A 13657-nucleotide genomic window follows, 5' to 3' on the forward strand; every position below is an offset into this window, starting at 1 on the left:
GATTGGACAGATAGTCTAGCTAGCTGTCTGGATTTACCCTGCAGATATCAGAGGAGCAGTTCACCATAGTCCTCATAAATCCACCGAATTTAAAATTCCAACACAAAGAAAGCAGAAGGAAATGGAAAATACATGCATCCGGCAGAATTTCCTTCAGCACCGGAGCAATCATTATAAATGAAACTAGCCAACGGTATAACGGCCTACAAGTCCAGCTGAAATGACTGTTTGGATCGCTTCCTAAAATGGGAGGATTTTTCTGCATTGAGTACTTTTATGCTCCTTGGCCCGATTTGGTGTCGTGGCTGGTGTGATCCCATTGCAAGACGGTCTCTAGTAAGTTTTTAGGGCCATCATTTCCAACTCATGGTAAATACATCTCCTTTATCTGCAATATCTTTCTTGCGTCCCTGCTGGGAGGAGCTAAGATGATGAGGGAATGTGAGTGAGGGAAGCGTGGAGCTGTGTTAGCCAATTGGAAAGTACTCTAATATCTCAAATATCTGTAAAAAAAAAAAAAAACTCTACACCAATCCATGCAATAGTTTTTCAGAAATTTAACTATGGACCAAAGAACACCTCTTTGGTCCATACTTAAATTTCAATAGAGCCATGCTGCTAGATTAGAATCCATTTCCATCAGCATTCTGTTTCTGACTGTGAAATTTGTGAATTCTTGGTAGTTCCGCTCAGGTTTTTTAATGTACAAATCAGAAATGTGCATGAACACAAACAGGTGTACGGAAACATTCTCACTGTCCACTCTTATCACCAACTGTCTGCATTCACTAGTGGCAAAATAAAGTTTTTGGCTGCCTTACCATTTTCTGGTTGAAAACCATGTGTGCGAGCCACTTGAAGTCCAGAGCTTTAAAGGCCGAGAGGACAAACAGGGACTCAGACTCGTAGTCTTCCATCTTCTGGATGGCCCCCTCTGGATAGGTGATCCTCATGGTGGTCTTGGAGCCGACATCTTTCTCAAAGCCTTTCACTGGGGCGTTATTCAACCTGCAACACAGAGCTGCAAAATCAATCATAAAATGCACTGCCCAAAACATTTTACATTTTAATCAGCAATTTATAAATCACAGCATTAGTCAAATCACCAAATACAAAAGTTTAAATGCTTACATGACATCAATGTCATTTTTATGTATAAAGCCGATCATCACTGCTTTAGAATTTGCACACCATACGACAACCTCTGTCCATGGATATCGAAGAAGATGGGTCAGAATTATATTAATGAAATAGACGAACAAACAAATAGCCAATGAAATAGTGATAAAGTATATTAAAGACATTTAATACATCAATATCAAATGACAAATTAAAATACCTCTCCCTATTATGTATGCATATGTATGTATGTATGTATGTATGTATGTATGTATATATATATATATACATACATATATATATATATATATACAGTGCCTTGCGAAAGTATTCGGCCCCCTTGAACTTTTCGACCTTTTGCCACATTTCAGGCTTCAAACATAAAGATATAAAACTGTAATTTTTTGTGAAGAATCAACAACAAGTGGGACACAATCATGAAGTGGAACGAAATTTATTGGATATTTCAAACTTTTTTAACAAACAAAAAACTGAAAAATTTGGCGTGCAAAATTATTCAGCCCCCTTTAAGTTAATACTTTGTAGCGCCACCTTTTGCTGCGATTACAGCTGTAAGTCGCTTGGGGTATGTCTCTATCAGTTTTGCACACGAGACTGACATTTTTGCCCATTCCTCCTTGCAAAACAGCTCAAGCTCAGTGAGGTTGGATGGAGAGCGTTTGTGAACAGCAGTTTTCAGTTCTTTCCACAGATTCTCGATTGGATTCAGGTCTGGATTTTGACTTGGCCATTCTAACACCTGGATATGTTTATTTGTGAACCATTTAATTGTAGATTTTGCTTTATGTTCTGGATCATTGTCTTGTTGGAAGACAAATCTCCGTCCCAGTCTCAGGTCTTTTGCAGACTCCCTCAGGTTTTCTTCCAGAATCGTCCTGTATTTGGCTCCATCCATCTTCCCATCAATTTTAACCATCTTCCCTGTCCCTGCTGAAGAAAAGCAGGCCCAAACCATGATGCTGCCACCACCATGTTTGACAGTGGGGATGGTGTGTTCAGGGTGATGAGCTGTGTTGCTTTTACGCCAAACATAACGTTTTGCATTGTTGCCAAAAAGTTCGATTTTGGTTTCATCTGACCAGAGCACCTTCTTCCACGTTTGGTGTGTCTCCCAGGTGGCTTGTGGCAAACTTTAAACGACACTTTTTATGGATATCTTTAAGAAATGGCTTTCTTCTTGCCACTCTTCCATAAAGGCCAGATTTGTGCAGTATACGACTGATTGTTGTCCTATGGACAGAGTCTCCCACCTCAGCTGTAGATCTCTGCAGTTCATCCAGAGTGATCATGGGCCTCTTGGCTGCATCTCTGATCAGTCTACTCCTTGTACGAGCTGAAAGTTTAGAGGGACGGCCGGGTCTTCGTAGATTTGCAGTGGTCTGATACTCCTTCCATTTCAATATTATCGCTGCACAGTGCTCCTTGGGATGTTTAAAGCTTGGGAAATATTTTTGTATCAAAATCCGGCTTTTAAACTTCTCCACAACCAGTATCTCCGACCAGCCTGGTGTGTTCCTTGTTCTTCATGATGCTCTCGCGTTTACCACGGACCTCTGAGACTATCACAGAGCAGGTGCATTTATACGGAGACTTGATTACACACGGGGGGATTCTATTTATCATCATTAGTCATTTAGGTCAACATTGGATCATTCAGAGATCCTCACTGAACTTCTGGAGAGAGTTTGCTGCACTGAAAGTAAAGGGGCTGAATAATTTTGCACGTCCAATTTTTCAGTTTTTTATTTGTTAAAAAAGTTTGAAATATCCAATAAATTTCGTTCCACTTCATGATTGTGTCCCACTTGTTGTTGATTCTTCACAAAAAATTACAGTTTTATATCTTTATGTTTGAAGCCTGAAATGTGGCAAAAGGTCAAAAAGTTCAAGGGGGCCGAATACTTTCGCAAGGCACTGTATATATATATACACACATACATACATACAAACAAAGTAATATATATACACAGTATATATTAATTAAATCCAAATGAATCTCAATATCCACTGAGATAAATACATAGATTTATTATTATACAACTCCATTCTAACTCCATTCTATATGTGGTTAAAGTCCTCACACACTTGTGTGGTCAGTCAGAAACCAAGCTGAAAATGGAATTAACATTTAGATGTGGGACTTGACTGGGATTACTTTGCTAGCTCATCACCAAAATCTTCCGGGGGGGATCGGCAGCAGCATTACAGGGCTTTGGTGCCTTGCTCAAGGGCATCTCAGCAGCGCCCTTTCGAATAGTAAAAATAGGGTGATTTTTTTTTTATTGAAACATCGATTTGAATATGAAAATGAATATACAAATATTATTAGAGAGTAAAAAAACAACAACTGCACTCTCGCGGCTATCTGCATCGCGCGATCGTTCGTGGACCACTGCTGCCTCCTGTCTGATTGAGCCCAGCAAGTCTGGAAGAGAGCGAGTGGGCATGTTGATGACGTTCTATCATGCGGCTGCCGCAGTTGAAGTAAATCTTCAACTGCAGAGACAACGAGAAAATATCATTGGACAATTTGACAAAAAGAGCAAACTACCAACAGCTTGTTACGGCGGTGTAATCCTCGGCCGGTCCTGTCTCCTGCATGCTCCAGAGAGAGAGAGCGGGAGAGAGGACTAACAAGTAGTTATGTCTCCCGTTGTATTGGTTTGCCCTCTCATGGACATAATGCGGGAAAATAGATATTCAAATATATTCAAACTCTCTGTGGTCATTTTTGGCTTATTTTGACAGCGCTACACCTCTCCAGCTACAAGTTCAGGATCAATACTTTGAATATCACAATATACTTGACTGAATACCTCAATATCGATATGCAGCGATATTGTAGGGTTGACTATTGGTGCTTTCACAAAATATTAACACAATGAGATTTTCGATAAATAATCACCAATAACGTGGATATAATGACTAAGTGGGTAAAGGCAATTAATAGAACAGCTAGAACAGTCTAGTAAGTTCAGAAAATGACATAATTTTACTGTAATGCAGCCTTTAAAACCAGGAAAACACAACACTATTATTATAGATTATATATTACGATATGAAGAGATCTAGTCTCACATCACGATATCGATAGACATTATATTGCCCAGCCCTACTTCGTCCCTGCAGGGACTTGGACTGGTGACCCTCAGATTCCAAAGCCAAGTCCCCACAGACTGAGCTACTGCTGCCGAAAGGCGTCAGAAACTCGAATAACTACATTTGACAACAATGCTTTACAGAAGATCACTGAACAAACAAAATGTCAAACTCTGACTTAGACAGATTACAGCAGCAGAAGACCACGATGGGTTCCACTCAGAAAACTGGGGGGCATTTATTAGATAAATGTCTCCTGGTCTGAGGAATCTCAATTTCTGCAGCAGGATAACACCGTATTAATGTATTAAGCCGTATTCGCACGGGATTAGTATCATCTGGGGACCTCATGTGATTTAAAAATTACTACTACTACTACTTTGGTCATGAAAGGCGGTGTCCGCAGCCCCCCTCCCTTGCAATCCCATATCCATCTTTGCGAGAGGGATAAAAAGGCGCACAGGAAACAAAAACCTTGAAAAAATGATATACTACGACCCCGCCAAATCACAGCCATGTTGATTCGCACGGGACTAATATTATCACAGGACCTCTGTGTTTGGCAAAATATGGTAGGTCATTTGCGTGCATTTACTAACTGATTTGTCTATTGAATAGTCTTTTTTATTATTATAATTATGACCCATTTAGTCTTCCATACTTCGACCCCTGATTTAAGGAAAAAAATCAAAGTCATTAAAGTGATTCCTGTCTGTATAATACTTCTGTGTCACAACATACCTGACCACCACATCAAACTCATCAATCTTCTGTCCCAGAGACTTGTCGGCGAGGATCCCTCCATTTCCTATAATGATGCATCTCTTACATTTCATACTGTAACACAGAAAGATGCACCATTATGATGTGGTACTACTTTACTCTAATCATTTGCCCCATATGTTTGCTAGAATGTGTTTTTCTTTTTCTCATAAAAAAAAAAAAAAAAGCACAAGACATCATAACAGGCGTGTGATAAAACTAATAAGTTTGCTTCCCTGACTTTCTTGTTTTGGATTGTTGCAATAATAATAAATATTGATAACAGCATTAAAAACCTCAAAAAATATCTCTTGAAAAATGTGCGGTTAATCGCAAGTTAACAATGGACAGTTACGGGATTAATCACGGTTACATATTTTAATCTCTTGACAGCCCTATTTTATATTTATATATTCATTCTTCATTACAGTCACTCAGATTCTAATGTAGAAAACTGATGACTATTAATGCCACAGTACTTTATGATTAGCTTCTTTACTCAGTATTTAGACTTACGTAAATTACTCTCTGAGGCAGAAGTGTGACTGTTAACACAATGTGTTACACTATGGTTAATATTATGATTATAAAATTGTATTGTAGACTCAGTACATGTGTCCAGTGTTTAGTCTGCTTAATTCTGGGTGGAAAAATAAACACATTCCTAATTGTCTTGGCTGGCGGATGAAACCGGGTCAGTACACTGTGTCTGTCCATATAAAGACAAAAACAAGGTGGAATCAAACAACCATTTTACATCAATAACTGATCTGGAAACCAGTCATTAATGCTGGAGTTTCAGGGTATATAGACAGATTTACCATTAAAGCACAGAGTCTGTTTAGAATTTGTAACACATGGCTTTGTCAATTTGTTCAGAAAATATATTGATGCAAATCCGCAGATTTAGAGAAGCCAGGCATTTTTGATTTCCAAATTAGGCACTTTTAGTCGAAGAGGGTCAAATGAAGAAGTAGATTTGAAGGCATTTATATGAAATACAATGGATTACATTTGTTCCAAAAAAAGGGAATATTTCTTGAGAACAACATGAACTTTAGCAAGAGGAAGGACTTGTTGAGGTTAACTGATGGTCGGCTTAGGCGTTAGTTTGGGTTATCCATAAACATAAAAGATAGAAGAGATTTATGTTGAAAAATTGAGTTTGCGGGAGTAGTACAATGTTTGTTATGTTGTGTTGAAAAATGTAGATTCAACATGTTTACCCGTTGATGAGTTCAGATGAAATATAGTTTTTTGTAAAGAGTACATTAAAGCTGTCTGTATTGCAGTATGTTTTGTATTTATTGGTATTTCTATTAACTTGTAACCCTTGTCCTAAATGATGATGACTGAAGTTTTCTACACCTAATATTTCTGCTGACTTTAAAGTCAAACAACTAAGTGATGGACTTTATATAAAGAAACTGGTTCCAGAAACTGGAAATGTATGTTTATTTTTAATTTGTCTCTGTCTATTATGTGTCCCTTCTTTTTTACGTGTAACATACTATGATCTATGGAGAACGATATCTCGCTTCCATGTATGCCGCGTGTGTAATATGGAAGTGACGATAAAACCAATTCTGAAAAAGCCTCAGACACAACCCTGATGAAAACAAGACAGCCAAATACTCTTGGTGAATAAAGTGTGGTGTACTGGAGAGGAGAAATCTGACTGACTGAACACTGATCAGCATAGGTGGTAATTGGGGGGGGGGGGGGGATCTGAGCGTTTTGTACCCCCACCCCCTAAAAAAAAAATCATTAAAAAGACATGCTGTGTAGGGCTGCAGCTATCGATTATCTTAGTAAACGAGTATTCTACCGATTATTCCATCGATTAATCGACTCATCAGACAAGAAATACTTACTAACTACTAATACTAATTTTCAGAAAAAGCAACATTTTTATTGCCTACATTGCTTACAATATCATCTCAAAAACTAAACATATTAAGTGCATTTAAAGGTGCAATATGTAATATTGTGTGTAATACTGGCAGCTAGCGGTTAAAATAGTTACTGCACTACCAATTCAAAATACTGGAGAGTTGTCTCCCCCGCCCCCTCCTGCCCAGACTCGAAGTTCACGGGGGTTGCCAGGCTGAGACCGCAGCATTCACAACAATGTTGCTAGACGCTTTTCTCACATAGCCAGACATTACTCCACAGCACAGCGGAGTAGCTAACGGTAGATGCTGGCTATATTGACAGTCATAAAAGCCCGGGTTTCACGCGGAGCTCTGTAACCAACTGACAGACACACCTTTTGGCTTAAAATTACAGTATGAACCGCTAAAAAACAACAACCTCACTGTCCTCTCCACACGCCAGTCAGGCACACTTCCCGGCTTAGAGTTACAAACGTAAACGCTAAAAATACCACTACCTTGCCGACGGAACACACTTCATTGGCTTAGAATTATGGCAAAAATCGCTAAACACACTGCAAACTCACAGTCCTCTCTTTCCGATTTACAGCCCCCCTCTCGTGGCTTAAAATAACTCACCGTTGTCGGCTCCAGCCGCTGACGAGGCTACACGCTGTAAACAGCCGTGGGCTGCTTGCCTGGTTCTCCGGTAACGTTAACAGTTAACAGGGTTAGCATGGCGGCGTTAGCCAGGACCAGTCGGGATCACTTTACTGGCTATGTCTCAATTGTTTTTGCGAGTAACCAACTCGGGTACTCTAGCTATATAATTCAATGTGAGAACACAAATGTTGAAATGACAAAAAAGCCCCGTCCCTAGTAGCTGTGATAAATTAGCCTGAAGCTAATGCTTACCGGTTCAGGAGAAAATAAGCCAACTCTGCGTCCTTTTGGGCTCTAAGCTGTCTCCATCTTTCAAATACATCTCCATTATTTACCAGGGGGTTGTTATGTCTCTGGTCACGCAACTGTTAGAAACATGCTGTTTTCTTTTTTTTAGGTCCGGTAGAATCTATCTCCATTGATCCTGTTTGTTACGTTTTTACAGGTATATCTGGCAACCCGGCCTGGCTGTCAAACTGGGCAGTTGATAACAACACACAGATCAAAACATAAAACATAAATTCCATCACGGAATGTAAATTTCAAAAAGAAAAAATACTGAAATTAGCATTGTTGTCAGAAAAGATAGTATTTCAGTTTAACATGTTTCCTTAATATCTGATGAGGCATTGGTGTCATTTTTGGATTTATTACAGTACAAATATTACATATTGGACCTTTAAGTGCCATATTACATTGTTTTTAAAGAAAACATTTTCTGAAATGCAGTAACAACCTCAAACTAAACATTACCTTTTAAGTTGTGCAACTTGAATTTCAGAACTACAAGTTTCAACCTGAGACTGATCTGTATATAGGCCTATATGTAAATATTAGTTATACTCAACCTATTTTCATTTATATATTTGATTACAATGCTACACAGCTCTGTTACCCTTATGCTAGTAGATCGTTCATCAGCTGTTTCTCCGTGAAGAGAGAGAGTGAGAGAAAATGGTGCGCAACAGTCAGCCGTTTTTCCGGCTATTTAGATCAAATTGTGGTCACCACTACGTATTTTCTTGTCTTTGATTTTGGTAGTTGTTGTGTTTGGTGTAGTTTCAACGTCCATGAGACTCTGTGATTTACTTTTGTCGGGTCCACTTCGTGGAATGGAGGATTAAGTTAGACTATGTTTTCTGTTGAGAAGCACTAACGTCGTGCTATTATTGTGGTAAGCTAGTTCGGTTTTGCAGTAGACACACTGTACAGAGTTTTCCTTTTAATTAAGTTTGAACTGATTCCAAACTTTGGACACTTTCTGTCGTTTTCTCCAGCCTGTCTCTTCTCTTAGCCCCTCACGCTCTTTCTTCATTTTGTAATCAGTCTTCATGGCATGTGACGCCAGCAGCGTCAGCTTGGTGTGCGACAGTAATAATACTCCGTGCGGAAACACCGTGAGTGGTACAACGTTGGTAACAATAATTAAACCAAGCTTCGAGACAAATCAAATCATTTTGCATCAAGGATTTTTAGTAGTCAAATTATTCGAGTTACTCGAGGAATAGTTTCAGCCCTAACGCTGTGTATTGTAAATAATGTAATAATATATAATTAAAATACTTGTGTAAGTAGCAAATCAATACAAAAAAAGATTGCATTTTACGTTTAAAACATATTGAGCACCCCTTCCTTGCCTCACAGTGGTTTGGTCCACTGCCTGCTACACACACAAGTCTGTTCGGTGCAGTGGGAGCAGCGCTGTTAAGAGAGACTGCGCTGGGTGGGAGAGAACAAATTTTGAATCACTTCAGTAACGTTAGTTGTGGAACTCCAGTAAGTAGACAAGGCTATTTCATTCACTTTAGACATCAGATGAAGTGATTCTTTTCTCTAATACAGATGATACGGTGTCATTTTAATTAATTATAAAGTAGTCAAGTCAATGAATCCTCTAGGTTAGTGTTTATAACGTTACTTAGCTTGTTTGGTAGCTTATTTATTATCTTGTTAGATAGTTAGTAAGCTAGCTTGTTAATTCCAGCCAACATTCTTTCACTAGTTACAGAAAATGAGCCGACTGGCTAGTTAGTTAGCTTGCTTGCTAGGGGGTTCAGTTCTCAGTTCAGCATCATGTGTATAACAGAAAAGAATCACTTCATCCTATGTTTAAAGTGAATAAAATCGCTTACCAGCCTACTTAGTTCCACAACTGTACAATTTTGGCTGTATTATTTGTGTCCCCTTTAAAAATTGCCCGCCCCCCAACTGTTGGATGGAATTCACGCCCATGCTGATAAGCACCTCAATGTGCGTGCATTGTCAAAAGTTATAAACTGACTTCGTCAACTGTTTACAAACTTCCTACTTGTAGCTTTAAATACAGAGCTGAAAGAACATGGAATATTAATGTGATGACTGCAATATGTGGATCAGAGCATGACAGGACAACTAGCTCACCTATCCAGTTTTTCCCCAAGGCCATAGCTCTGAGTAGCTGCCAGAAGGATGTCTATGAGCTTCTCTGCAGGTGTAAGAGAGAGACAGAAGCAGAAAGAGAAAAAAGTGAGATGAAGATAAAAGTAAAATAATTATTTTTCCCTCCACATTCAACTCAGCTATGATGCTCTCATGTCCAGCACACCTAGACTAGCTGTGATAAATGAGGCAGAGCTGGGAGCCAGCGGCTGACACTTTCAAGTTACAATGTTATACAACCATTAAAGATGGGTGGCAAAGCAAGGTAAGAGCCCATCGACAGTCCACTAGTTTTGCATTGCCAGACCTTCCTCCACAGCACTGCGGAGGAGTGCCTCTGCAAAATAGCCTCGGGAAGGAACTTGTTTTGGTGGAACATGTACGTTCAAAAGTTGTTTTAATCGTGCAAGAGAAAACTCAGATTGGACAAATTGTCTAGCTAGCTGTCTGGATTTAGCCTGCAGAGATCTGAGGAGCAGTTAACCATAGTCCTCATAAATCCACCGGAGGTTAGAATGCCATCACAAAGAAAGAGGAAGGTGACGGACATCCGGCCGAAATGAGGGACATCCGGCGGAATTTCCGGCGGCACCTGACCAATCCCAGAAATGAAACCTCATCAATATAGACTAATAGTCCACTAACTCCTTCGAGGGAGTCGTGTATATGAATGCTTTGAAGAGTTCCAATGAGTGCTCCGTTAAACCCAATATGTACGATTCATTGAGTCAAGACTAAAAAGACACAAAAGACAGAATTGTTTGGAGAGGGCTCGGAAGGGTTTTGGGATGCAGCCAGGGGGATTCTATGATAGCAGGCTTTTCACCACTTTTTCAACAAAAGTGGCCGTTCAGAACACTTCTTTAGACATGGTTTTACAACACATTGTAGAAACTAGCTTGTTTGAAGCAGACAGAGGCTTTGACAGTGCTAGGGTATTTTATATACTTGTGGTTGCACTTTTTTTGTGCGTTGACTGGTAAGAAATGCAGTGCAACTTACATTGAGTTGACAAGACAAGAATGTGTAATCATACCTTGCAATCTTACACCAAACGGAGGCAAATAACGATTAATCTTGGAGAATCTTTTGTAATTTGGATCAAGGAACATGGGCGCCGGTTTGGTGAACCTGTTGATATAAAAGAAAACATGTTACAACAAGTAAGGATGAAGAAGTGGTACTCGTCAATGCAATATCTGTCCAAGACCCGTACGGCCGTGATGTGTATAGATGCACTGATTAATGGTAGAATTCTTAAGAGGATTTAAAGCATCGTGTTTCCAGCTAATCCACACACGTCTGATTTCACTTTCACCTAAACAAATTCAGAGACAATGAGGCTGTGAAAAGGGCATTTCAAAGGTGGGAACTGAAAAGCAGGCAAGCATGGCCCATTCACCTCCCTTTCAAGATTCATCCTGGTGCTCTGGGAACTGAACCAGTGACAAGAGTTATGTCCCGATGTGGCCGGACACTACTGCAACATGAACTAGCTAAGCCATGTACAGAGGTAACATTGGTTAAAACAAAAAAGAATAAGAACAAAAACGTATTCTAACATGGGCATGTCTTCATGGCACCAAATGAACAGCAGCTTGTATCTTCAGCTTCTCGCCCCAGAGCTGTGTAAAGCGATATTTTCACACTGATGTTGGCAGAAAAGACTCAAAAGCCCTAATCGCATGGGACAAGTATGAGGGGACCTGATATGATTTAAAATTAAACCCACCCCATGTCTGTGTCTCTAGTGGCGCATCCGCAGAAGATAAGCAAAGTCTGTATTTTACTGAAATTATCCATCCACATATGATGTCAAGGCTCTGTCAAAACTTTCATTTATAATTACAAAGCCAATACAACCCTGAAATAACAAAGATGCTGATTCACACAGGACTAGTATTATCACACAACCTTTGTTTGGAAAAATATGGTAGGTCATTTGCAGTAGAATTTTTACTTGACAAATTAGAGACATGGCAGATTCGCACGAGATTAAGATCACAGACGACCTCCGTCTGAAACTTACAAATTACTAGAGGTCCCCAGGGAATACTAGTCATTAGGGATAAAGAATCTTAGCAGTAACAAGGATTCTGCTGGAGCCCTTATCCCTCCTTAACGAACACACTTTATAGAGGAACTTTAAATCTTAGGTGAAACAACGCTACTAACATTTGCACATTTTGGATGTTGGGCTGGTGGAAGAAGCTGCAAAACCTGATTTGCACACAGCCTGGGAAAAGACTTTTGTGATGTGTTCAACAAAGTATAGCCAGATAATGGGCTTTTGAGGCTGATGCAGCTATCAACATAAAAATGGCAAAAGTAAATTTTTATTCAAATGTAAAGTGGCGTATGTATGACACGCCAATTTGTATGCCATTTTGGCGTGTTATCAAGACGCAATAATCGCTTTTTAGCGTGTTTATCGACACCGTTCGGCCGCCATTGACCTACATTATGTGTGAATTTTCGCCGTAGCGAGTAGTATGAAAGGACGTAAATCTGCGGAGGGAGGTTGGTTGGGGTGGCTGATGAGTAAAACACAGGACTTTCACCCAGGCTTTTTCAACCATTTTTTTGTTATTTTTAAGCCTTCCCCAATGTTATCCTAAGCGTGTGACATTGGTCACCGTCGTGTTTTTGTCATTTTTTCGTGTTACTAAAGCCTTTCCCAATGTTCTTTTCCTAGACCCAACCTTTTTTTTTTTTTTACACACGCGTGGGACGTTGTTCTCGCGATAGTGCAGCACGTTCTCGTGACGCCACGTGGTACGTTTACACCCGCACAGCGTAGACATACACGTGGATAGCTCAAAATGCGCACAGATAACAAGTGGCGTGTAGGTTTACGCAAAGTCATGATGCCATGTTGAAATAGTCAACTATATAAGGTACGACCAAACGAGATTTGGGACACTTGCTGAAAGTATTGTTGCGTTAGCAGATGCGCCGGTTACGTGTGTGACGGAGGCGGGCCCGCCCAGCATCATGTAAACAAACCCAAACAAAAATACTTCTAATACGTCCCTGAAACAAATGGAGCAGTTAAAGGTTGTATATTATATATACTGTATGTTGCAGGTTACATTTCCACTGTTCGGAAACGAAAGCCTGCTCCATTTTTTCTTTTCAGTTTCTGAGAGTTCTTCTGCTTCTTCTTCTCCTCCGGGAAAACACGGCCACGTTGCATTGTGGTACATGGGGGTAAATTGTAGGTTACATCGTACATACACTCAAATTAGCTGTGCATTGTGGGTATTTTATAGTGGATTATATAGTGAATGAAATAAGCCCTGGAGAATTTGAAGACCACTACAAAATGGTAAAAACACTATATAGTTCACTAGTTCCGTGATAGTTTCCAACACAGCTACTGTGTCATTTCTTGTTTTGCTTCCTGCCTTGTGTTTTCCCGCCTTTTCGATTGTCTGCCCCGCCTTGATGTGTTCCACCTGTTCATCAGCCCTCATGCCACCTGTCCCTCGTTACGATCCTCGTTACCTTGTGTATTTATGCTGCGTTCCAGACACAATTTTTAGCCCGTAACTTACGATTTCAAGTCACGAATCACGACTTGGTAGCGTTCCAGGCAAAGTCCCGACAAACCCTTCTGCGGCTCTGGTCTGCCTTCCTGAAGTTGTGACAACTATCATGTTTTTCTCACATCATGTACAGATTTTAAGGCATTCTATTAT

General features: G+C 39.9%; 1 protein-coding gene across 3 annotated transcripts in view; it reads right to left on the minus strand.

The window, feature by feature from the left end:
• st3gal3a (ST3 beta-galactoside alpha-2,3-sialyltransferase 3a) overlaps positions 1-13657 on the minus strand; it is a 56237-nt gene that overhangs the window by 20875 nt on the left and 21705 nt on the right. For all 3 annotated transcript variants that reach the window (XM_039811619.1, XM_039811618.1, XM_039811620.1), the window contains exons 5-8: positions 10993-11087; positions 9939-10002; positions 4981-5076; positions 822-1008 (exon numbers count right to left, since the gene is read on the minus strand). In XM_039811619.1, coding sequence (XP_039667553.1) covers positions 822-1008; positions 4981-5076; positions 9939-10002; positions 10993-11087 — 442 coding nt within the window. The remainder of the gene's footprint in view (positions 1-821; positions 1009-4980; positions 5077-9938; positions 10003-10992; positions 11088-13657) is intronic.

Source organism: Perca fluviatilis, chromosome 9 (assembly GCF_010015445.1).
Source record: "Perca fluviatilis chromosome 9, GENO_Pfluv_1.0, whole genome shotgun sequence".
Classification (NCBI taxonomy): domain Eukaryota; kingdom Metazoa; phylum Chordata; class Actinopteri; order Perciformes; family Percidae; genus Perca; species Perca fluviatilis.